This window comes from Corvus cornix, chromosome 2, assembly GCF_000738735.6.
Source record: "Corvus cornix cornix isolate S_Up_H32 chromosome 2, ASM73873v5, whole genome shotgun sequence".
Taxonomy (NCBI): Eukaryota; Metazoa; Chordata; class Aves; order Passeriformes; family Corvidae; genus Corvus; species Corvus cornix.
Window position 1 is genome coordinate 133,187,271 of NC_046333.1, and position 27,529 is coordinate 133,214,799.

Sequence of the window (27,529 nt, forward strand, 5' to 3'; positions counted from 1 at the left end):
ATAACATTAATATTTTAATACAATTCAATTACTTTCCAAGGTAAGTACATGACAGGGATGTGACACTGTTTGAAAATCAGTCTCAATCTCTCTGTAACTATTTCAGTTTCACACCAAGTATCCAAAAATGCCACAGTTACTCTGAATACCGTGGGTGCACACCTCCCTGGGGAAGTGGAATGGAAGAGCACCCTGGCTTCATTACTCTGGGCTTTTCCACAAACTGAGCTGTAGTGTCTGAATCCTCTGGACAACAACTCCTGGCCCAGTTCTCCTTTACAGACCCAACAGTAGCAAGCCAGGGGTTTCCGGATAAATAGAACTATTCCAAAAGGTCAGCTCTTAAGGAAGTTTTTATGCCTCTTGCTGTAAGTCTGGGGACCATCTACATTTTTAAGGTATCTCCAGAGTTCCAATCAGGAACAGTCAAAAAGCTTAGGCAGCTAAAAGTTGTAAAGTAATTAATTAGAGCAATCTTAAAATCAGGTATGATGTATTCAATCTCAACTTCCCTGACATGAACTAAATGTCTAGATGTGTATTAAAATTTTCCTTAATAGAAACACACTTTCATATTAAATTTCTGTATGGTATTGCCATTACTCTAAAGGGTGTGGGAAGAGAGATGACATGAAATCTACACCAAAGGTAGTTGAAAAGTCCATTCATAAAACTTTTATTCCACTTACATCAACTTAATACACATGTTCTGAACAGTTATGCTTGGATTGTTCATGAAAATTTCGTAAGACATTAAACAAAGCTAGCCATCATCTCAAGTTATTTCCCTGTTAACTATTTTTACAGCACATGCATGTTAGGCAAGTATCAAAAAAAAAAAAATCACAAAAGCAAAAAACCTAAAAAAGTTAAATACATGGGTTTTTGTTTTACTGCTGTGCTCGATATACAGTGTCATTATGAATATCAAGCAATTCATTTTTTACTGCATCTTTACTTGTACATTTGTTCTTAGGTTGCTTAAACCATTTAAATACAAATAAAATGTGTAGCAAAAATAATGAAAGCAACAGCAGGTAACTTTACAAATAATGGAATGTGAACCGTTTCTCTGTCCTTCTCTAGAGAAAGTTGACTGGGTTATCAAACTGTCTTAAGGAACACTTCAGCTGCAATCAAAGATGTACACTTGATTGGAATATTCCACAGATGTCACATGTTCACGTGACATGCAATATCTATGGGACATCAGTTTATTTGCAGCCATGTGTGCTCCAGCTTGGATATTCATACTAACTACACCTGTGGCTGCAACATTGATTATCCCTTTTTTCCATCATGACAGACCAATATGCAAGCAGTCATCTTTGCCTGACATAGAAAGCTGTTTTAACACTGGCCCTGTGGGAAGCCACAATGTACCAAAAGTACTATGCCAAACATGTAAAACTTGTATAAAAATTTCACAACCCTATATTGGCCACCTCAGATGAAAACAGATAAATTCCCCAAATGTTAACTGGCTCTATTCCCCTAATATTAAACAAAACCACATGGGAAATATAGAAATCCAAATAGAAGTAACATAAACCTGTCAAATCGTAAACAAAAACTATTTGTGGGACAGCATGGATGACAAATGGTCTACTGTTTAAATTTCAGAATGAGGCAGACGGAAGTTGGAAGGCTGGTTAATTCTCCCCTCCTTCTCCTGCTTCGGCTTCATCTCCTTGGGTATCCGATGTCCACAACTGTTTAGCAAAGGAAACAGAGTAACAGGTACATTATTATACACTTATTACTGATAATTAGTAAGTAATTTTTAGAAAGAAGGCCTATGTCTTAATAATAACTTCTAAGAGGTCCTACTAAGCACTGTGAAGAAAAAGCACACAGTAACATGAATCTATTTCTTGGCTATGACAAAATGGAAATTCAGCTTTAGGTGACCCAACCCTACACTGCATTTAATGAGTAAGTTTAAATTGTCTGTTTCCATTCCTTTCTTCTTTGAGTTCTTTTACTCAGAGTTCGGATTAAAACACAGGAGATGTTGAGCTCTTCTTCTGACTCAGATGTTTATTATTTCTTATCTGTGGTACAGCTGCATGGAATGTGCCTTTAAGTTGACAAGGTGGCAATGGCCCTCGAGTTCTACCTTCCAAGGCCTTTTAAAGCCCAAGCTACCCAATTATAGAATACCAACTAATTTATTTTTACTTATAATCTAATAACCAATCATTCATGTTCTGCACTGGGGTTTTTTTGAACCAATACCAGATCACCCAAACTTGTGAAGAAGAAGGAAGAAGAAAGAAGAGGAACTAACCTACACCCAAAATCCTCCATCTTGTTACATCTATATTACTATATCCCATAAACCTAAATTTTCTCAACCCAGGGTTCCAACAAATACCCGTCTCTTACCCACGAGGCTGAGTAATACACAACTAACAAGCAGGCAAGAATCAGATCTACAGAACAGATAATTGAGAATCAGGAACTAACAGCAATTTGTTTCTCCTCAAGCAAGTTTCACATGCCTTTCTGAAGGAGAGCTCCAGTAAAGGTATCTCTCCACACCCAATGCTATAGCAAACATTACCTTTTCTTCACAACAGGCATCTGAAGGTTTTTTCTGTTTTTTAAACCCCAAAATATTTCACCAAAATCTCTATCCCTTGGCTCTGTTCAGTTAGTTGTGCTCCTCTTTAGCAACTTTCAGAACACGGAGCTGCCAACTTGGCAGGCAGGGCCAGGAGGGAAGAACATCAGGCTAAGCGTGCACTATGCACAAAATGTTATTTTCAGCTCCATAAAATCATACTAAGGAGCCACATATCAAGATTAAGTACCAGCTAAGGAAACTAAGCATCAGTTCCAGAGCAACAGCCAGGGCCAAGAAATTATTTTGTGAACCAAGTATCTCCATGCTGGCTACTTCCAAACTATTACCAGTCCAGAATGATTTGTCATCTCTCACTTTATGGAGTTAGAGAAGCATTAAATGAATCATTCACACTCCGTAGTATAAGGTGGTAAAACATAAAACTAACTAATTCTCTCCACGTAGAGTGCTATACCACTGAACTCTCACAGAATGCCTTTATTTTTAAAATCCATCATCAGGAACTTTTCATCCTTTCAGGAGCAGAAGGCAATAGTGAAACCTGCACAAGACCAGTAGCCTTGTTATTGTTCTGAACATAATGCACGGTATCTGCACTTAATCTTCCTTGCTGAAGGCATTAAGCAACAAGTTATTTTACTGGAGACAACTGCACACCAGTAGTCTGTTTCTAGACCTGCACTGTGATCTTTACTACATTATTATATTACCACATTAGTCTCAATTTCAGTGCTATTCTTGTAAGGAAGAGTTAGTAAGAACAGTTTTATCAGAATTCTATCAGAGGTTTCTATCCTAAATCATCACCCCCAGAATACAGCCACAGAGTCATTTAAGATGGAAAAGACCTTCAACATCAAGTCCAACCATTAACACTGCCAAGTCCACCATGTCCCCAAATACCACATCTACACAAATTAAATACCTCCAGGTGCAGTGACTCAATCACTTCCCTGGGCTGCCTGTTACAATGCTTGACAACTCTTTTAGTGATGAAAATTTTCCTCATGTCCAATCTAAACATACACATTCATTAAGATAAAAGGCCTGAGTGCTATGAAAGGGGCATTACCAATTTTACCAATTGAGGTACTGAGATCAGTTTAACAAATCTGCTGGTGGGAGGGGGGGAACTGCTTAAGAAGAAGGGATGCCTTTTATTTAATAAAAGGAAACAAAACAATTTCATAACAGAGCAAAGAAACAACCTAGCAATTCCAGTAAAACAGATGTTGATGGTATGTTAGACAGCCCTCTGAACACTCCTCTGCCTTCAGTCCCCACTGAGAATGAACACAGACTTCTTCAGCCATACAAGATTCAAGGCAAAACAGAACCAACAACTGAGGAAAGTGCTCCTGCACAGAACTGATCAACATTCTGAATCACTGTCTAAAGCCCACCTACCTCAGCTGTGCACCAGCCTGCACAACTTGCATAACTGGCAAAACAGACCTTTTTTACATTTATGAAATTCACTGTAGTCTTTTGTCAGTCACACACATATCAAAAGTTATTTTCTACCTCAAGAAGTTGCGGATAAACATGGAATCAATGCACTCGTACAGATCACACTAAGCATTCACGGCAAGACACATCATTCATTCAAGAATATGGAATCTTGCATCTGTTTACAGCTTTCTCCCTTATAATGGAAAGTTCTCATCAATTATCAGGCCTACTACCCTAATTCACACACTATGGTAGCTCAGGCCAACTTTTGCTTGTGCGAAACAATTTGCTTTCCAACTGCTATGACAAGCTTTACATTATTTTTACTGGGAAGCCAGCAATTGAAGTCAGCTTCTATTCTCTGTTTCAAAACCACTCATTCAGAGGGCAGCTCTTGAGCAATCCCACTCAAGAGGACAGTACACACAGACGTTGAGAGTGATACCAACCCTGTATCTGTCTCCAATACAGAGGTTGAGAAATCACTTCAATTTGTTTTGTAAGCAACAAATGGAAAAATTACAAGTAGTTTTTGCAGCAATGTCATTCCAGTGGAAAAGGCTCCAAAAGAGAGAAATTAAATGTTAGACACAAAAGCAAGAAGTATGGCAACTCCAATTTTATGCAACTGTACAATTCTACTTGCAGTTACTTTTAAAGCAGTGCATTTATTTTGCAAAGGTCTCTGATATTAGATGCACAAAGTGTTAACAAGGGGCTACATGTGACAAGAGGTGCTTCTTATTTTTCATTTCTTGCTTGCAGCTCTTCTCCCTACAGACCAAGGAGTGAACTAAGCCATTAATCACACAATTGCATGTTTGCTTACATTTAATTTCATTTGCTTTAGATGTTTATCTTTCCCAGTTTTAAAGTTCAAAGTAGGTTAAAAAAATCCGCACGCAAGATGAAGATTTTGATTATTCTGACAACTTACACCAAAGACAGCTGTGAGATCAAGGGGAAAAAAAAAAAAAAAAGAATTAAGACAGTTGTTTTACAACTGCGATGGAAATAGCCTGGCTAGCACTGATTTCCACTTCAGTTTTACCAAAATTAAAACCTGCAAACAACAGGTGCTTAAATGGGCTTGCTAGCTGCTAGCTTTGTTTCCAGTTTTCATGCAGAATCTCTTCCTCGCAGATGTATTCACACAGAATAAGCTATATGAAATTTGACATAAGGTTTAAAGAGGGAAATGCAACTATTCTCAAATGCTGTTTAACATTGTGTAGTAGGTTTGCTAGTCACAGTCCAGACTGCATCATTTAAACATGCTAGATTCCTTGAATAAAATAACCTGAAAAATGTGGTTCATTTGTCATCTGTCAGAAAATGTTAATTAGCATGCAGACAAAAAAAAAAAAAAAAGTAGGCAGGAGAAAGATTTAGCTCAGAAGAATGACGTACTGTAGACCTGTTCCTAAGTGACAGAACAGCTCCACGGCCAGGAACAAAAAGGACAACTCAGAGTGCCAGGAAGACCAATCCTGTCGCCTATATGCAAACTTTGATGATACTCACTGTCAAGTTGTCTCTCAGTAACTGCATTATTAGCGTGCTGTCTTTGTATGACTCTTCACTTAATGTATCAAGTTCAGCAATTGCTTCATCAAAAGCCTAGTGTTATAAAAACAAACAACTCCATTAGCCATGTGACAAAAGGTTATGCAAATAATTTAAACGGAATTTCCCCCTCTTTGACTTACCGTTTTTGCAAGGGAACAGGCTTTCTCCGGGGAATTGAGAATCTCATAATAAAACACAGAGAAGTTCAGAGCCAGGCCTAATCTGATGGGATGTGTTGGTTGCATCTCCTTTTTACTGATTTCAAAAGCTTCTTGATATGCCTGTTGTGATTGCTCCACTATCCCTTAGGGAAAAAAACAAATACAAACAAAACCCACAACAAGTAAGTAATTCACACACTGTATCCAGACACACAATCAGGACTGTGTTCATGCTTGCATGAAGAAACCATGTCAGGAGTGAACACCTGTGAATGAGCACTTTACCTAACAAGTCACTATTTAATGGAGATTATATTAAATTACATTTTCAATTTACTAAAAAAGAGGGAAGTTGTTACTGACCAAATCGCAGGTTTGAGTCTTTCCTGACTGTCTCTTCTCTTCCTGTGGCTACTTTTATTTACAAATGTTTGCAGCAGTTTTGTAGCACTGAAGGTAAAACCCACCATCTACTTGACACACTACCACAATTTCAATGTCTTTAAACACTGCAATGCATTAGAGATCCACATTTTAGTCACAGGAAACACCGATGACCTTTGCCTGTCATGCTGAACCCTTCCAGTAACAGTCATCTGTGAGTCTCCATTCAAACTGCTTGGCAAAGATAGTGTGGCATACTTCAACTCAAATTAAATACATATTTTTAAAAGCTTCCAACATAGTTCTATTTCCAATGCAGATATGAAAAGCATTTTTACCTAACTTAAAAGTTCTAGAGCCTATAAACTTCCAAGGGAGAAAAATTAATAATTTGGCTCCTTTCTTTTAGAGATGAATCTCTTGTCACCCTTAATTGATTCAGTCGTACAAGTTATAAACACTTGGCAAAAAGCAGAAACTACACTGTGTATATGAAGATTGAAGAGCTCAGCAGTTTCTTTCCTCACTGAAGGCACCTGAACTTAGAGCAGGTTCTGCCTGCACAAGTCAGACATCAGGCCCAACACAGCCCACAAGCTGCAGGGGCCAGGGAGGCTCTGGATGCTGAGCACAAAGGGGCCCTTGCTCCTCAGCTCCCCACCAGCATCTGAGAAAAAGGTGGGCAGAAAGTCATTCAATTCAGATGCAAAAGGTCTTCAATCCTACCACTTCTGGATCAAACCAGAAAGGCATCCAGCATGATGTCTGCAAGAGTGCAGTCACATGTATTCAAAAACAAAGAAAGGAATTTTAAGGCTAAGGACTCGAAAATACAGCAGTATTTAAGTAAGGAGTTTTCAGACTCCAAGAGTGGAAACAACTAAATATCAATACTCAGGATGTTTATGCAATCAGTTTGTTCACCCTTAGATACTCACAAAAATTAAAGCATCATATTGTTCTCTTCCACATGGAAGAGTGAGGACACTCAGTGCACAGTTCATCAGCACTGTCCTCTCTACATTCATCACTAATAATGGAATGCTTCAGATCAGACAGCTGCCCTAATATCTTGAAAATTACCAGATGTTAGTACATTACAGTTTAGAAGAACTAAGTTTACTGCAAGTTACATTTAGAAATTTTGAGAAATGTTTAAGTCTTCTCATAATGGAAAAGCCTTAGAAAATGGTGCTGTTTATAAAAGTCAAAACAAGAATGAAAAACAAATAACTTCAGGGAATGAAGCTGAGAGTTTTATTTTTTAGTAATTTTTCTTTAACATAATTTCAAAACAAAAAGCGTATTTTTTTCTCCTTATTTGAGAAAACAGTTACCTTTTGAGCAATGATTCGGAGCACTTAATGCATAATTTGATGTATTCTGTTAATTTTTAAATCAGCCACAGAGTATAAAAGTTTTTAACCTTGAAATCTTTAGAAAGTGCAGCTCCAAAGTTCAAGGATAAAATAAGAGTAAGGTACCTGCTTGACATTCCTGTCTGCTAGACTGCCATAAGGAAGCCTCATTTGATAAAATAAACAAAAATCCAATTCCTAGAGTTGGGAGCTTTATATTGTTGCTGTATTTACTGCAAAAGGCTGGAAGAATAGTGTCCAACTCAACAGCCATTCTTTCCTAAATAATAATTATTGACTGCTCTTCTTCAAGGTCACAGACAACATACAGGAAAAGCCTGTGACATGAAACACTGGAGGTGGGGGATAAATTGAAAAAATGGAAACCCACCAAAAGCTGCTCCACCAGGAGACTGGGTAAAATAAAAATAAACTTTAAAAGCACTTTAAACAAAGATTTTCACAGTCTAATTTTAGAGCCTGTAACTTAATCCTCAACAGAATAAGAAACTCCGGGATTCAAAATATTTTACCTCCTATGCATGTGAATAGAGATCACTAAAATTACCAAAGGAAAACATGGTAACTCTCTATAACAGATCTAAAGTACTGCTAACACATACAGTTCTGCAGTTACCAAGACTGGGTCAGTAAACATCAGAAATCAAATTGAGCCTTCTGTACTAAGCCTTAGGATCTTTGTGTAACTCTCTATTATCCAGCATGCTGGGGAAACTGGGCTTCACTGTGTTAACGTGGATATAACACATATGCCACAAAGCAGACACATCTATCCCCTCGAAATTATTCCACATCTGTTTCACCTCTATACCAAACTCAATCTGGTCTCTGAACTCCCACCAAAATCGTTCTGTGCCATACTGGGGGGTTTATTAGCTTGAGAGCAGCACGAGCCACAGGGGCTGCAGGTGCCCAGGAGCTCTGCAAGGAGCCGAGCGGGTGCTGCCAAGGGCAGAGCGGTGCCGAGCGCCCGCTGCACAGCTCAGCGCCCACACCCCCGAGGGTGCCACCTCCGTGGGCTCAGACTGTCCGCACGCTCCCACGCATCCCAAATTCCTGCAGGCTCAGGGCAGCCCATGTGAGTCTGACATACCAGGCTGGCTCTGTGCTGAAGTGTGCTGCTCCCCAGGGCATGCTGCCAGCAGCCCTGAAGTGGCTCCAGGAAACAGCCTGGCACTGTTTGCTGCAAGCTGGATCTCAGCTAATGTATTGCTCTGAACTGAAGGTGACTCTGCATGGAGGCAGCAATGCTGTTAGGGTGTCTCCAAATACAGCAGGTAAGGAACCCAAAATGTTAAGTACCTCATATTAACTTTTCTAACTAAATTTAAGTGAAGGCAACTTACCTGCAATTGTAACAAGCTGCTTACATGAAAATGTAAGAAACTTGAGGAGATAGAAGACATTTGGACATTGAACAACCATGGTTACAGAAGAAATTTTCCTAACAGTAAGATTAATTTTATTAAACCTTTTCTCCTCCAGGAGAAACAACCCCCAGGTCGTTTCTAGTCTGTTTGCTCACTGAACCTATGCAGACTTCTTATATTCTGTAGAAATGCAGGAAAAATGGCAAGAGTAAGTCTTCAGAAAGCTACAAGACTACAAGGAAGTAAAACCCCTAACATTCAGACAGACAAGAAATGCATAAACCTGTACTTCAGTGATAAACCAGGTACATGCATGCAGAAGTTGGAGATGATTTCAACCTTTTGTGACTCAACACCTGTTTCACGGTTCCATCGGCATGTACATGGAAATTTTTGTAACTCATCTGAAAGCCAACAATTTATGCATAATTTTCCTTCAGAAAACAGGAAGCCTATTACTAAAGAAATTTACATCCAAATCAGAAATACTCTAAAATTAGAGTTATGTCGCTGCCCCACCGAAGGCAATCTAATTGGACAATGTCCATCCACGAGCTGACATACAATACCTTTCTTGTCATCTCCAGCAGCAACCTCAGCCAAGTAACGGTAGTAGTCTCCTTTCATTTTCAAATAGAAAACTTTACTTTCTGCTTGCGAAGCATTAGGGATCAAGAACTTTTCCAACAGAGACTAAAAGGGAAACAAAGAACACAGTGTTTTGAACATACATACTTTTACAGCATGCTGAACCAACAATTCAATTATACTTCAATTTATTTCAAAGTCAAGACAGCTTCACTTTTTGCTTATTTTCTTCACATCCTACATAACACAGTCAGCTACAGAACGTGTTCTGGATTCCGATTCTAGATATAAAAGGAATGCTGCATTGTGTGCCTTGACAGGGAGAAGGAGGCTGTGTCAATTTAGCAGATGAATATGACCAAAGGATGGCATTCTACAAGCCATTATACAGAACCATGGCAAAAATAAGACAGTCCAAAGATTCTGGGCAGAGGGTATATCATGGAAGAAAGTCTCCATCCACAAAATACAATAAAAGCATTTGATACATCAGTTGCCAAATCAGAGACTCAATTATTTTACAAACACAGGCAATAAATAAGCCTCCTTAGCCCAGTTCCCATTAACTTGAATGCTCTACTGGCATCACCAGCAAGAAACCACAAGGTGAACCTGGATTCTTGTACGATCTTCCAGACAGCTAACAATCTGACATTCAGCTCTGTAGCACCTCTATCTGACTTTATGTGCTGCCCGAATAGGTGTTTCCTCTATCTTCCAAAGCAAAGGTAGCTCTCTGGAGTCACTCCACCAAATACTCCCCATGGGCTGACAGTTAAGACCAGGTTTTTCTAGATTATTCTAACTATAGCATAGTTCCCAGCTGAGGCAGTCACATAATTTAGCAAGAGTTCTATTGTGATGAAAAAAAAAAAAAAAATCACTATCTCCAACACATTTAGTCAAATTAAGGTACAAGCTTGTCAAACTTTGTGATGTTGAGTGCTTGAAGTCAGACTTTGTAAGAAAAGCCAGTTATTTAAAAGTCAAAAAAGGTACAGCATGCCTGAATAGTCAGAATTTAATCAGAGGCTGTTACATATACTTGGTGAAGGCTATGCAGAAAATAATTTTTTAAATGAAATTTTAGTACAAATTTTTGGCCATCTTTTTTTTCCCCTGTAGATTAGATGACTGACATTGCAGTTTTGCTTCAGTTTTTTAGCTTGTATTTCCAATGATACCACAGAAATGGACAAACTAATTTAGTTCCAACTTACAGAATGATGGCTGCTTTACAGTACTTTCCTCTCAAGGCCATCCAGAAGGTTAAATGAATGTCTCACAGGACATACTCTTGGGATAGGCATACCCTGGATACGGTACGCTGCAACTACTGCACTGTGACATGGGCACCTGTGGTACACCTGCTCTGCTTAACAGGCCAACTGTTAAGCTACAGAAAACTAATTCATAGCAAGAGCAAGAAGAGCAAATCTGGTGTTGGTTTTTGTTTTGGTTGCTTTTTTCTTTAATCAAAGCAGTGCTAATTTGGTACTAATGCTAATAATGAATATTTATTGGTAGACTCAAAGTTGTGTGAAATTGCTCAAAATGGAGTGACCCATCTCTCTCATCATTTCTATCTCACCATACAGACAATAAAGACATCAGGCTGACAGAAACCAAAGTCAGACAAGGTCAGCTGTGCCTATGCTACAATGAGATAAAAACCTGTAAGTAGACTTTCTTTAGTGGCTTTAATGTAGTGGATTTATTCGTTCATCTATAATATTAGGCCTTTCCAGTACTATGGGGCTTGGTATATAACTTCATTTTATAACCACGCAGGGAGACACTGAAAAATACTGCATGTCCTTGCTTCCCATCCAAATGACAGCAGAGACAGTTCTTTGGCAACAGAAGGAACTCAACACAAGCCAGTCAGAAGCAATAGTATTTTCTTTGGAGACAGTCAAACGGGCTGCCGAGCTGCCTCATGCCAAAGGCACCCATCTGAAGGCATCCCACCACACCAGGAGAAGGGTTCAGAGCCATCTCTGCCCCAGTGAGGCTGGGATGTAGCAGGAGGCTGGCAGGTTTATGGGTCACACCCCTCAGCTCTCTGTAACTACTCACATGCTCTGTCCTCACCATTAGAGAGCTTCGAGCTTTGTAACTATGACGTTTTCTTGAGTCCCAAGAAACTCCAGTTACAACTGAAGGTTACCAGCTACTGAGAATGAGCTCCTTATTAGTTTTTCTCTGTGAGACTTCAATTAAGCCAGGTGTGTCAGTCTGCACCTACCCTTCTGGCACCAAGCTGCCCTCCTTCTGCCTCCTCCATTAATTGGCAAGACCAAAATATTTTCAGTGATTCCAGAAACAGAAATTATTCCTCATCTGTATTGTAAGTCATCTGATTAAAACATACAGCTCTACTCACTCCCACAGCAGCGACCAAGCTCCAAGATTTAAACTTCACTTAGATCACAAACCAGGTGAAGTTGTTTGCAAACTAAATGGGTGAATTGCACCGGCAGACAGATAGTAGGAAAGACTACTCATTGTCTTCTTAAACAGACCAATACTAGCAGGACAACAGGAGCTTGAACACTGTAAATCTTGTACTGGAAAAAGTTCTACAGCCATGTCAAATTTCAAAGACTGATGAACTGAGAAAATTCCTTTGAACAGCTATTCATAGAATATCAAACTGCACTGGGCGCTTACTCATATTTGGATGAAAGAGTCTATTCTATACAAACAACACGTAGGACTGGTGTGCCACTATCTGTGGAAGAATTTTATTTATGCCAAATACTTAATAAATAGCAACAATAAAACCTGTAAGCAGATGAACATTTAAAAGCTAGCATGTGGAACGACTGAAAGGAGACCTCTACCCTATTATTTGTTTAGTTTTATAAATTCGGTTTTTTCTGTTTGTATTAGTCCATTTATTTCAGGATCTATTTTCTTTTACTGGCATAAGTAGACAGAGACCACTCCTTTAAAGTTAGCTGAAGATTCAGAGTACATTCTTTTATCCTAGAAAGTGGCTGTGAAAGCACAACCTGCATGGAGGTGGTGTGGCTACAGAAAGCCAGACAGGTAAGACCAATGGAACTACTAACCTTTAAAAGGTCAATTATGGAAGATAGCAGAATCAAAAGCACAACAAATCTAACAATTTGTTATTTGCCAACACATCAGCTTATGGGGAATACTGTTTATCTTGTGGATTTTTTTTAATAGCTTTAACTGCAAAGTGTCTCTGGAGGATACAATTTTTCCCACAAGGAAGAATATCTTGATATTTAAGTCCTGTTCATAGGTTTGTCCAAAGCTTCAGCAGTACCAGCAATACATGCCCACCTTCCCTCTCCTTTACCAGTTGATAGGGCAGTGTTTATCAGTATAGAGCTGATCACCATACAGGCCACTGAAGTGGTAGCAGCTAGACCAAGACTGGATCAGTAAGTGATCTGTATTTACTGAGTTTGTGTGATCTGCACCACTGCAACGCCCTGACAACTGCAGCCCATACAGCCCATGTATATTATAGCTACATTAGATATAGTTAAGGTCTCATGCTTGTTCATGATGTTCCTGCTATCACGCAAAACTCTCATCCAGTTTTCATATATGCTAATACATGAGCAGTTAATTACAGCATCTTGATCAGCATCTGGTAGGAAGAGTTTTCCAAACAAAACTTAACGACCACTCCCTACCCTTGAAACCCCCCAAGGACACAGCAGTAATTGTCAAGAGCTTTTAATTTGACAGCAAGAGTCTAACTGCTGTGAAACAAACCATACCATTGTAGTCAACCAGGCAGATGCAGCAGCATTTTAAAGTACTTTTTGGCCCAAACCTGTAACAGCTTGTACAAGTGCTCCTAGCACTTTTTGTAAGTCTTTTCAGAAAGATTTAATGGGAATTACTTTTTTTTTTGAAAGGATGTACTAAATCTGAGTATCAACTCTTACTAATATGCTGGCTGTTCAAAGATCAGGCTTCAACACTTCACACCTGCAATTCTGGTTATGACTAAGTCAACAGCTTTCTGGTTCTCTGGACTGGCAAACAAACATGTTCAGACTTGGGAGATGTCAGCTGTGCTCACACATACCATTGATAAGATTTGGTACATTCCCTCATCCCCAGCATGTACGTACTAGAGAAAAGTCTTTGTCTCCACAGACGCACCAGAAGCTGTCTGCACACAACTTGAATTATTCTAATGGTGAACTTCAATTCTGGCTTATTTTAAGCACTAAACTGGAAAGAGATTGACTTTCTTCATTCTTTCACACATTCTACTGCCTGAACAGGATACAGTCAACAAGTGGCAACATGAAGCACAACACATTTTAAGCCCATTTCGATGAAAGGCTCTATGTACCTTTTCCTGCGGTTTTGCAAGATAAAGTCTGAAAGGTTCAGAGTTACCAGACTTACTCAGGAATATGAAAGAAGCCTAACAAGTAGTAACAAAAAAACTCCCAATAGCCAACCCTCTCCAAAAAGCCTGTCTACTTCTTACTGCAAGTGGACATGCTTCATTAGTCAAACTGTGGTGAGGACTGCAGTTGAAGACAGGAAACCAACACAAAGACTTGAAGAGTCCTTTCCTGACACTTGAAGCTTAAAACTACTCTTGTTTTAAAAGCATTTGCATCTTGCATCGGCCAGAAATCTATTCCCAAATCCACCTTAAGAGCATTAAATTAATTTTATTTTAGTGCTCAGTTTTGCCTTGTTGCTTCTAGTTCAGTGCTTATTTCCCTTTATTAAAGGCTTCGTCTCAGTACATGTTATTGCCTAGAAACTTTAGATAATTATAAAAGCACTAGAGACAATTGCAACAACAAATCGATTTTCTATTTATGTATTTCCCTCCTGACAAGCAAGAAAATAAGAGTCAGATTCTAGAAAAATGAAGTAGAAATTAGTGGATAATACATAGGGTAAAGTACTGAGAACAAGAAGCCTTATTTTTAAATACAAAAAAATTATTAAGATATCTAGTTGAGTAAAAACATTAGAACTATTGGAGAAATAAAAAGATACTATTCTTGCACAAAAGAACCAAGGTGCAGAATGGCAAAACTCCAAAAGAATACACTGATAAACTTTAGGTAATTCAAATAGTATCTGTTCTCCTCTGAGATAACCTGACTTTTTGCTTAATAAATAAACAGGCTTTTTGTTTTCATGCAGTATCAAAAGACACCTGACAATAGTTATGACATTTTTTTCTAATTTTGAGAATAAATTACACAAGAGTACTAGCTGAACTTCAACTCACTTGTCACCCATCTATGGTGTATGACATAGGGATGAAGATGACATGGAAGAACTCTTTGCTTTTTAAATTCATGAAAAAAAGGGTATTTTTTTTTAAGCTCAGCCTAAAATTTAATGACAAGAGCCTGGTATTTTCATGATGGAATCAGCATTCCACTATCTTTCTCCAAGACATTATAAGAACACAAGAGGGATCATACTGGCTGACGGGACTCCTCTGTCTACTAACCTCACTGCAACACTGCCCAAAAGAGGATGCCACTAGAAAAACACATGAACAAAGCAAGAAAGTGTCATGCTTCTCTTAGCCTCCATCAATGTCCAGGGACTTCCTGAGCCAGGTGTAGTTTCTATGAAGGTAATAACCTTTTAACAGGCTTCTTGTCCACATTCCACACATTGTTCCAACTCCCATTACATCAAAATAACCTTAATACCCACAATGCACCAGAAGAGAAGCTGTAGATACCTGCCTACCTGTACATAAGAGTGCCACTTTTGTCTTTAATTTACTTCTCAGTTTCATTAAAAAAAAGAAAAGACACCTATCAACTCCCATTAGAAGCTAGCAAGTGATTTTGCATAAATGTTTTCCACACAAGGATTAGGCAAGTTATGAGCTATAAAACAACTCATGCAATTAGCTGCACTGCACAGATTGGCACACACACTACAAACGGTTTAATTAAACCATTCGTGGCCAGTCATTTTATTTACACGCATCCATCTGAATTGTTGGAGAAAAGTGATGAATATTTGCATTTTTAAGAGGAATATTTTTAGACAATCCCTTCCCAAACCCTGTTTTGACCCTGTTTAGGCTTACTATGCTGCTCCTGATTACAGTTCTGCCCAGAGTTTGGGCTCTGCAACTGCTGCCTCATGGGTGACCTCCAACCCTCTTGTGGGAAAACCAAAAGGACTGTTGTCAGCCTTCTACTCCAATCAAAAGTGAAGCTACAGTTTAAAGTTAGCTACAGAACACTCTCTACTCATTTGCCCACCAGAACAGGAATACAAGAAAAGCTGTCATTATTAGTGGCTGCTGAGGCACTGGAGATCTCTGCTAAAGCATCAGCTGAAGAAGGAAACCAGCCTGCTGCTTGTCCTCAGTACCAGTTATTCTTTCTTCCCATCAAATTGGCTGCCCACAGAAAGAGCAGCAGAAGTTTGAGAAAGGTGACAAGGATGGCTGGAAGAGATGAGGTGAGAAGCATGACCCTCAGGAGGGGAGGAATTCAGAATTTAGGACAAAGAACCTTCAAGGGGGGGGGAAGAATTTGACTGCAGAGTAATTTGCAGCATTTATGCAACAGTGGCAGATGTGAAGCGCATAGGGACACGTGTAATTGCTAAGAGCAGGAGAAAGGTACACTTGATTAGCAGTTTTGCTGTAGTCAGTCTGGTGAAGATCTATAAAAGAAAATAGAGGAAATGAAGTCTGAGTAGTAAGAGGGTAACTGAAAAAAAGATCTTAAAGGACTAATGGACAGAAGAGACTCCCATATGACAGAAAAAATGGCAAGAAATCTTAGTTTATACATAAAAATACTACTAAACCAGTCTAAATGTGTTTCCTTAGAAAAGAGAACAAAAGCAGCCTCACGTATGGGCAGGCAAAGGAAACATGGAAGAAGTAGGACACCCTGAAAAATCATCTTCATGATGAGACATATGCTGAGGGATAGACACCAGTCAGTAAGAAGTAGGTGTATGCACAAAAATGCATACAGGCTACTTGGCATGGACACACCACTGGTCAGCAAAAAAAGAAAAGGACAGCACCTGAGGCAACGAGGAACAGCATCTCAGTTCACACTTTTACAGCCATACATGTAGCTCCCTTTGCAGAGCTGCCTTCCTCAAATTAAGACTACCATATCCTTTACTAGCTAGTTTCTTCTACAATTTTGCTTTCCAATTAGTATTTATGGCAAGGGAGGCAAGTGTGCCTTGTATCAGGATATGCTCTTTTGAGAGAATTCAAAAGACTGCTCATGTGTTTTATGCCAATCATTACTGTTTTTTACCAAAGCATGCATAACAGACATGATGGTAAAGGAACCAAATTCTGAAGCACAGGCAAAAACACCTCTCCAGTTTAGTGACCCACTCTGAGGAAACTCATATGAAAGGCAGCAGCTATAAAGACACTTAACAGAAAAACATTAGGATTGAAGTCTTGAATTTTTTTGAGGCATAGCTATAGATGCTAATAAACAGTTTTCACTGACGATCAAAGTCAATATGCAATTTTTACCTGGGCCCTTTTTTTTTCATCATCACCTCATTAAACTGCTTCTTGAAAACTGGGGACTTGCATCAAAATTAAATGGTACCAGATACATCGATCATTACTCTTTTCAGAAAGAGTTTTCTTTTCATCCTCTGAGAAATTTGAGATAATAAAAAACTGAAACCAACTGAGTTGGGTGAGAATTTCTGCTCAGACGGTAGGTCTCAACTACAGCTATTGTAGCTGTACTCCAAACCAGAACACCTCTTAAGCTGTCTTAAGACTCTACAGTTTCGGTGTCTAAACAAATACAATAAAACTCCCCATAAATATGATGTATTTTATCCTTGATCAGAAATAGAAGCAGGAGCCATTTATCTTTAGCAACTTGCACTCTGAGCAGATTTGAAACTTCCTGAAGCAGAATGTGGATCGACTAGGGGTTCACTATAGCACAGTGTTAATAAAAACATTTTATTAGGAAAAATGCCATTTTAGCAATGTAAACCTATTCTGCACTAGGAGACAATGACCCGTTAAAAGATCAGATTACCTTTGTTAAATCCTTTGTAAAATAACCACAAAGGGTAACACCCAGAAAAAAATGCACCACCAACAAAAACCAACTGACAACTTTTCTCTGCCTCATTGAATCAAAGAATCAAGTAGGCTGGAAAAGACCTCTGAGATCATTAAGTCCAACATATTTTATCTGATAAAAAAATTTAAGAATTTACTGTTGGTCTCAGCAGAAAATGACTTATTATTACTTCTCCTTTGAAGAGGCATTGCCAATCTTCTGTCAGATTTCAAGAAAAATAATCCACTGCACAAGATTGACATTCAGTAAAAAAAAAGTTTAAGAAATAATCACAAACTTAATTCTCTTCCATCAACTTTAATACCACAAGCTTTCTCAAACTATTTCAAAATGGTAGTCAACTACTGCCTGAATGGACAATCAGCTTCAGAGGCAGGAGCTGGTGTCTGCCCACAGCAAAGAGTAAGTGAAGCATTTGAGAACCTGTTTCAGAAATGCACTTCTGTCATGTGCACGGCAATGAGACTGAAGTTTCTAGATAAAACCAGAGATAGTGCAGTATTTGATCATACAGATGTGCAGAGATAATACACTAACACTGTTCACACTCTAAATTTTATGTTTCTACCACTTACAGCTTCCACAGGCACAAGGAGAAGCTGATATATTAACAATGCAGTGTTTCTGCTCTTAAGACTTCTAAGCAACCAACCAGTGAAACAAATACACCTAGCAGCTTCACAAAATTTCAAGTACATGCAATGAAGTTCTTTCTTCAGCAGCACAAAGATGAAGAGTTATCTGTCACAGGTGACTAAACTGATCAACTTACTTTATTTTGCTGTTTAGAACTGCAGGTCAGCAGCAGGTACATAACAAGGTTGCTGTCAAATAAAGCAAGTTGTCACTTGGATACTTTTGAACAGTATAAGCACTCTGTACCTTTCTACTGTAAATCAAAGCCAATTATTAAACATTATTGCCAAATGAAATTAGTACAGTGGGCTAGTGGTTATAATAAAGGTTTCTTCTACTTCCAATAAATGCAAGAGGATGTAGATACATGTACATACGTGTATACACATGTGCATGCACAGTTAATATAAGAAGTACATGCATTTATGCAGAGCACCTTAGCTGATTTTATGATTAATGGGAGCATTAAACATACATGTCAACATTATGGATGCCCTTCTTGCTACAATTAGAATAAATTAAAAACAACACAAGTAATCTCATATTTAAACTGATCCATGAAGGATGTTTTAATTATCAAAGATTCAACAGTTCTACAACAGTCTAATTGCTTAAAAAAGTAAAGGAAATTACTCCAGCTTAGGTACTGCTTTCACTACAGGAAAGCAAAAAAAAAAACCCTAACAAAAACCAAACCAACAATCCAAACCAAAATAAAAAACCAACAGCCAAAAAAACCCCCCAAACCCGAAAGGGTGCAGCTACAATCAGGCAAGTAAGTGAAATAATGAGGTTGATACAAATTGCCTCTGCTTCCTACCTTCAGTATATGTGAGCAATTGTACCAACCAAACCCTTACTGAAAAAGCCAGACTTGGAGAGTTAATCAAAAGCTTAAATTATAACCACCCTTAGCAAGCCCTGGCTACATTTTGCTCTGCAATATATAAAAGTTCATTCAGAGAAGCATTTGCGAACCAGAGTACTCACATAGTATTTTCACATATGCCACTAACACACGTTATCAATTGACATCTTTTAATGCAAATTCTAACAACTTGAGATGACATCTTGAGTTCTACACCCAGGTTTGAGCTCCGCAGCACAAGGAAGACACAGATACACTGAAGGGGCTATGGGGCTGAGCACATGAGGTACAAGGCAAGGCTGAGAGAGATGGCTTTCTTCAGGCTGGAGAAGACCAGCAGATCTTACTGCTGCATATAGCTGCCTAGAGAAGATGGAGCCAAGACTCTTTCGTGAGGTCTACAATGACATGACAAGAGGCAGCAGACAAGCTGGAACATGAGAAGCTCTGATTACATGCAAGTATTCTTTAACAATAAAAGTGAACAAATATTAAGACAGGCTGCCCAGAGAAGCTGTGGAATCTCCACGCTTAAAGATAATAAAAATTTGACTGACAAGGCCTTGAGCAAAGTGATCAAACCAGATCTGTCCTCCCTTCCAACCTCAATTATTTTGGGCACCTAACTCCTGGATTTCAACACATTAACCATCCCCTTCTGTAACAGACATTTTTGCAAATATAAGGTTCAATAAATGCCTCCCCTTTTTTTCTGAAAAAAATGACACATCTCAAAGACAAAGTGCAGTTAAAAAAAAAAAAAAAAAACCATTAAGCAAGCCTGAAGGGGTCACAGAACTTAAGGTAGTGATTTTCAGTCGGAAGACTGAATTTTCTGTATCAGATATCATCATAGCAAGGTTGTATGGTATTGTCAGACTACAGGTTAGCTGTGCTCTTTATCCATCAGGAGGACACACTGAGCATACAGTGGCTGAGTTTTAAGAAGACAATTCACACATGTGCAAGTCAAAAAGCATATGGCTTCTTGTAGGAAAGAAGACTAAATTTCCTAACCCTGTCATTAAGAATTATTAGACAGGTTTTATAGAAGTTAACATAGTAACCTATTAGATGTTTGCAGGCAATGAGAAAATAGTTCCACAGTAATTTGAGAACGATGGCAATAGGCATTAATTCTGTGGTATGTTCTTTAAAAAGCCATTTAGATGCATTCGGAATGGAACTACACTCCCTTACCCCAGTGAACTGCAGCCCCATGACAGGTTACTAAACATTCTACTCCCCCTCTCAACAATATACATAAAAATGAAATGCAAACCTAAATTCACTAATCTGAGAGGTAACTGAACCTTCTGTTCTCGCAACTACCACTTCTAAAAAGTGAAGCATCCATAAGAAGTGCAAGGAAATCTCAAGTATGAGCACACAAGGAGTACCATCTTCTGCTTCTGAGCGTGAAATTAGGAAGAAATAATGTAGTGAAGAAAGCAAACAATTCATCTTATTGGAAGGTCCTGAACAACACCATTAACCTGCTGCTTTTCTGGCAAGAAAGGAGTGAGGAAAAAGTGATGAGTAGCACCTATGTGCAACAGTAACTCCAGAAGGCTGAAGGGGAGCCAAGGTTTGCGGAAGTTCTCCAGACCTTAACAACTACAAAGGCAAAGAAACAGTGAAAGGGTGCTTGGGCGCTGCCAGAGAAGAGTTTTACTTAGGGTATTTCTGTGGTGGAACTTGGAGGGGGAAGCAACATCACCCAGAAGACTGGGCATCGGGCAAGAACATGGGAACTGCCCCATACTGTGCACTTGGGGGGCATGCAGGGACTGCCGCAGTATGTGCCAGCCTAGGGAAGAGAGTGCAACTGTCTGGAATTACATTCATACTAATGTGAAGACAGCCAGTCATGTTTTCAGTTACTAGTTTACATTTAGCTCATGTCAGAGTCTACCTGAAAGCTACCAGAGCTCCTGAGAACTTTTAACATACAAGCAGTGCAGGGAGTTAGCTATTCAAAGACCTCTCCATTCTTCTGTGTTTCAGAACCCTTGTTAGCTAAAAAATTCAGCTTACTGCAGATTTAATCTGAACCACTTCAGTTACAGCTCATTTGTCTACTAAAGGCAAAAAGCAGTTTAAAGAAAATCCACACCTGTTACATTAATAACAATTTTTATTGTGGAAATGACAAAAGATTGTAACAGATCATTATACTGGTACTTTAGACAGACCCTCCTTTCTACTATAAAAACTGAAACAGGACGTGAAGCACACAGTTAGCTAACATGAGGAAAAGTACTTAACTAAAAGCTTAATTTCCTGTATCAATTGGAAATTTTCTATAATACTCAAGCACTTTTCAGATGCTCAAGTATAGCAATGTACTTCCTTACACACAGTGTCACACAGACTGTATTACTATTGAAGAATTTGGAAATACAGTCTTCATTGCCACAGTGCAAGGAGCTTGTACTACACTCAATGTGTCACAATTACTTGATGTTTACCAGCACTACCAGACCAACTCCAAACTAGAGCTGGTTACATTACACTTTAATATACTTAAATGCATATATGACAGAACTGGTGCTGGAACAAGATATTTTAGGTGTCTCTTCTTTGTACAGAAGCACTCTGAGGCTGCAGCAAACAAGAGGATGAGTTCAACTCTTCGTAGAGTTGCAGAGGTACTCCATGGCAGGTTCAAGAAAAAAGGATTCAGGAAGTAGCAAGGATGCAGATACTGTCTTTCCCCATTGCAAGGTCAGTGTAAAGGAGAGAAAGAAACATTTGGACCTGACCACATAACTATCAAAAATTTTATCATTGGGCCCAATAGGGATGAAGCAAGAAAGAACTTCATCATTAATTGCTCCTATTCTCTCTGAAAATTAGTAGAAGAGATAGAAACAAAGTCCAGGAAGAACTTAGTATACTCGGTATCTACAGGATTAGAGGAGCTATTTCTTCCAGAACACTAGATTTCATTCCAACAGATGAGGGAAGAGAGCGGGAAGCTGCAGAGGAGCCAGCTTTGGCCACACTCTTCTGTAGTCACAAACACGTTCTCTAAATTGCTTTCCTCCCTTCAACACTGAAGTTAGGACAGCAGGCATACTCAGCTGTGATGTAACACCCCTGGGCATTAAATATTACTTAAGACACTAGCAGACAACTGAAGACACAACAACAGCTCAAACAGAGCCACAGACTCAATAAAAGATACAAAAGTTGCTGAGCTGCTTTTGTACTCTTAACTGATAAGGCTCATAACTAAAAGCTTTCAAAGTTTAACACTTTAGGTCTTATTAATCAGTGGCATACCTCACACCAATTAAGGTTTGGTAAGCCTCGCTTTTTCACATCCGCAAACAGTTATAGACTAGATTATGTTGCATAAAAATTACAGAGATCTTCTGAAAAGAACCCCAAAAACTAAACCCAAACCCTAGTTCTATATTTGCATGTAGCACTGTGCAGACTTCTGTTCATAATAAACAACTACATGTTACCACAGTTCTTTTTTTTTCTGTTAAAGAGAAGTGGATGTCAGATAAAGCAATAGTCAGCCACGTTTCTGGGTGAGTAAGAACATACATGAATAGGATCCTTCAAGAAAGAAAACAAGAGTATGTTTTTAAATATAAATCTAATTCTTCAGTGGAATTGGCAACATCAAAGGTAGCACATGTCATTTGAAAGTATTTTTAAATCCTATCCTTTGAATACAAAAGTTTTCATTTTTTTCTTTTTAAGTCAAAAAAGTAGGTTTTTTACTGCTAATCACTGCCTAAGGCATTGTTTCTTCTGGACAGTAATTTTTCCTTAACATATTAAGAAAAACTGGACTGGCAGTGTTAAAAATTAGTCATTAGCTTCTTAAAAATAGTAACATGTCAGAGAACAATAACTTCTTTGAATAATGTATGTCTCATTAACACAAAGAAATTCAAGTCCATTTTGAGATTCAGAAGATTTAACAAGACTCTCCACCCATATTCCTCCCCTCCCAGGCACTCTAGTTGCTGCAGCAAACTCAAAAGCTGGGTTTTGTTTTAATTTTTGTATTTAGCATGCACAATAAAAGCTAGCTTTACCTTAGCCTGTTTCCATCATCAGGCAAAAAATTAATTGCAAACACTAAATTCTTCTAAGGTTTCTAAATCCAGATTTAATTAAAATAATTTCTTAAATCAAAACGCAGCTTACAAAAGAATTTCAGATCACTCTCAACTGAAAGCGTCCACCCCCAGCCTGACTTTCCCATTAATAAAACAAAGAAAGAAATAACAACCAATTAGAATGCCAGATTTGGATCCTCATTTCCTTGGCTTGAATAGATGAGCCACCACTTTACAACACAAGTAGCAGTACATCAGTTCTTTCCTATGATAAGTTCTGCATTTCCATTTTCATAGTGGAAGTTAAAGAGCTATCCTTACACAAGACAACAAAACATACAAAATTGTGTGTGTTACAATAACCATAGCGGCCAGCCTGAACTGGAAGCCAAGACTCAGTTATTCATGCTGACTCTTACAAACCCTTGGAAAACCAGTCTTCTAGAAGCTATCATCACCCATATCATTTAGTTATCTCACACATCAAGCAAAATTTACGCTACTCATTGAGCTTAAATTTTCATTTGGTATCAGATCTTCAGGCACAAATGTAGCTATTTAACACCTCCCGCATGTCGCATGTCATTCTGTCACCTGCAGTTGATCCCTGGTCACATATGGGATGACGCACCAGCAGGGTCCACAGTGCAGTGGACAACTCTATTGCTGACATTAACCTCTACCTCTCAAGTGGTCGCAGGACTGAACAGCTGCTCCTCGTGTGCTCATTGAAGCACCACAGGCATGTGCAGTTGAAAAAACCTGACAATCTGGAATAAGCATTTGGAAGAGGCTTGGATTTCATAAACCAGACTCCCAGGGAAAATACAGCGTTGCCTGCTGTGTACATGCACATTTTAATGTAACTACAAGTCTCAGAAAATGCCTAACTTGAACACCCTTTTAGTTTGCTACTAAAAATTTTAAGTTTAAGCGGGTATCACAGCATTTCTACTGCCTCTTCCCGCAGGCAATTTTCTGCACAGCTGAGTCATAACTAACATTACATCATCTTACCCAGGGAGGGGCACAATTTCCGTAGAGTAAGAACTACCTCTTACAATTACAGCAGCATATTAAAGTTGCAAAGAGATCTAGGATACAAATATCGCATTAAGAGGGAAGGGCACTGGGGGAGGAGAAACCCTCAAACTAAACCTGTATACAGTTCAGTCTCAGGGAAATACGTTGACCCTTCATAACTATTACTTTATGTACAATAATGTTTCTACATGTCTCCAAATTTATTAGCATTCGTAACTATAATCTGTATATAAATAATCAGCACATTACAGGGAAAGAAAAATTCAGACATTTTTTAAACCTTATCATCAGAAATAGCAAAGGCGGCCACAGCTTTACTGACAGACTAGAAATAGTCCCAGAGGGCCCAGTACCATTTACTCTGCAACTGTAAGTAAAAATGGATCAACAGTTTCATTATTTCTCACCAGCACATCATTGCAGATGTCTCTTAGCTCAGTCTCAATTTTCTCTCTGTATTCTCGAGCCATCTGCTGTTTTTTCTCAGCTCCTTCCGTCTTTTGTTCAATACTTGAGACGACTCTCCAAGATGACCTACGGGCTCCTACAACATTTTTATAGGCAACAGAGAGAAGATTTCTCTCTTCGTTGGACAACTCAGCTCCTTGCTCAGTCACAGATTTCATGCAACTTGCCATGTCATCATATCTTTCAGCCTGCTCAGCCAGTTTGGCCTTCTGCACCAGCTCATTTTTATCCATGTTGATATTTCTAAAGAGGAAAAATAGTGAGGCATTATTCAGACATTGGTCAAGGACAAAGGTGTTTTAACTTCATAAGCAGAGCAACCTGTATTCTCTAAGTAGTTTGGAACTGTAAGAGGTACAACTGAAATCCAGAACAAAGGCATACTAACAGCACTTGATGCTCAAACACGTGGACACATGGAGTAAAGAGTTAAAGCCACTGCTTCCTCCTGAAAAACTGTTAACTTTTAAAAGTATGTTATTTCAATAAACACAAAAAAAGCATCCAAAGGTGAACTGAAACAAAATAATTTCTATCTTATGCACAAAAATGATCCCAATTCTTTGCCACCACTCTTTCATAAGACTACATTATCAGTGTAAAAAAACTAACAAAGAAAATACCCAGTAGTAAGCTTTCAAAAGAGACAACCAAATAAAGGCTGGACAAACAATACCAAGCAGCATTCTGAGCCTTAACAGAATCATACAGTTACATGCAGAAGTACTTCACATACAGATCTGCAGATGAAAACCCACAATGGATGTTAAAAAGTCAGAATGCAACAAATATCTAAATCACAAGTTGTACACCTTCCCACAGTGCTAACTCCCTTTCCCAAAATGGAAATCCCCATTATGGGATGTTGTGTGTCAGGTATTGCTGCTCTGCCCGACAGGCTGTGCTTTGAGAGACAAAAGAAAATTTTACTACTTAAAAACATTACTTCAACATCAGTATTTCAGATAGCACAACCTGGCTGAGATGCTTCATAATCTGTCTTATCAGCACTTAAAGAACATAAAAAATCAAGCTCTGCTGAGCAGAGGTATTGAGAAATTTATTTTCGTACAGGAGGAAAAAATACTTGCCCCTCACCCCCCATCCTTCCGTGTATCCTAACGTGATCATTTGGAGGAACTAGGATACATTATCCTTTAAAGTTTGACAAGATTATTAAAGCATGAACCAATTTTAGTCATGAATGCTTTATATATTTATGTATGTTCCACACATGCCCACCAAGCACCTTAATTTTTAACCACTCTGACTTTTGTCCTTTCATGTGATGTTAGGAGAAACAATGGCAGGGCTATGTTCCGTCTTTGGGAATAAATTAAGCACATTCTAACATTCCAGGTGACTACAACTTTTAATAGCTCCGGTCCCCAACAGAGGGGCACAAACCCGGCGTTTGTTTGCAGACGCGCGTTTAAGAACTTGCCCGCACCGCGCGCGGCGGGGTTAAGGAGCCATTTTAAAGCAAGCGTTCGGCGGTGGTTATTTACCACTCGGCATGACCGGGGAAACGTGGTCAGAACGCCGGCCCCGCCGCTAGTCCTCGGGGCACCGCAGGCTGCCGCGGCAGCATCCCCGGGAGGCAGCATCCTCGGGCGGGCGGGCCGCCCGCCGCCCCCGCGGGCTGGGCGCTGCCGCGGCTCCGGCACGGCGAGCGCGGTGACAGCAGAAAATGGAGAGGCCCGGGGGCGGGCGGAGCGAAGGGCGGGGCGGGCGGGCGGCCCCGGGGCGCTGCGGCCGCTCCTCCCTCCCTCCCCGCGCCGCGCCCGCCGCGGGGACACCGAGCGCCGCGCCCGCCGCCTTTGTCACGGCGGGTGGGCGCCGGAGCCCGGCCCGCCCCGATCCCGCTCCCCTCCGCCCAGCGCCCCCGGGGGAGGATGCCGCGTCCCCGCCTCGGCCGAGGGAAAGCCCGCGGGCCCATCCCCGGGGGACTCAGCGCGGGGGAGGGGGAGCGGAGGAGGAGGAGCCCCCTCCAGTCCCGGGGGAGCCGCCGCTCCCGCCCGGACCCCTCGGCCGGGGCGGGGAGGATGGGCGGAGGCAGGGGGGCCTGGGCGGCGGAAGGGGGGGTTGGGGGGGGGCCTGGGCGGAGGGAGGGAAGCGAGCGCGGCCGAGGGGCGGCCGCCGCCGCGACTCTTCCGCGCCCGGCGGCAGACCACACCCGGCAGCGCCCGCCGCCCGCGCCCCGGCCCCCGCCCGGCGGGGGCGACGCTCCCCTGCCCGCGGGGTCGCCTTCACCTGCTGCCCCTCCGCCGGTGCTCCCCCCTTTTTCCCTCCTATCCCCGGAGGAGAAGAGCCCCCGCCGCCCCGCGGAGCGGCCCCCGCGTCCCGCTCTCTCCCCGCGGAGCCGCCCCGGGGGGAGCAGGGCGGGCTGGGCGCTGCCCGCCGGCCGCCCCGCTCAGTGCTCCCGACCTGCCGTGTGCGGGGATGGGGGGGCCGGTCCCGGGCGGCGGCCCCGTTACCTGTGCGCGGCGGGCGGGCGGGCAGGCGCGGGTGCGTCGGTGCGGGCGGGCGGCCGGCGCGGACTGTGCGGTTCTGGCGCTCGCGGCGCTGCAGCCTCGCTCCCTCCCTCCCTCTCCCGGCGCCGCGCACGGGGCGTCTCCGCCAATCACCGCGCCGCTCCGCGCGGGCCGCGCGCCGCCCGTGACGTCAAGCGGCGCCATGGCAACGGCGCGCGAGGGCGCGCGCGAACCTCCCCCCTCCTCGCTCCCCCACCCCGCGGACACGCCCAGAGCCGGCGGCGGCCCCGCCCGCGGGCGCGCGCCTGCACCCCCCCGCCCCCACCCACCGAGCCGAGCGGGGCGGCCCGGGGCACCGCGGGTTCGGG

At 40.9% G+C, this 27,529-nt stretch overlaps 1 protein-coding gene across 1 annotated transcript; it reads right to left on the reverse strand.

Moving 5' to 3' along the window:
* Positions 1-649: 649 nt before the first annotated feature.
* YWHAZ (tyrosine 3-monooxygenase/tryptophan 5-monooxygenase activation protein zeta) lies at positions 650-27,275 on the reverse strand. The gene is made up of 6 exons (XM_039548442.1): positions 27,165-27,275; positions 24,627-24,930; positions 9,475-9,598; positions 5,752-5,915; positions 5,567-5,662; positions 650-1,712 (listed from the first exon to the last, which is right to left on the reverse strand). Exons 2-6 carry the CDS (start codon positions 24,918-24,920, stop codon positions 1,653-1,655), a joined length of 738 nt encoding a protein of 245 aa, XP_039404376.1. The 5' UTR covers positions 24,921-24,930; positions 27,165-27,275; the 3' UTR covers positions 650-1,652.
* Positions 27,276-27,529: the final 254 nt, after the last annotated feature.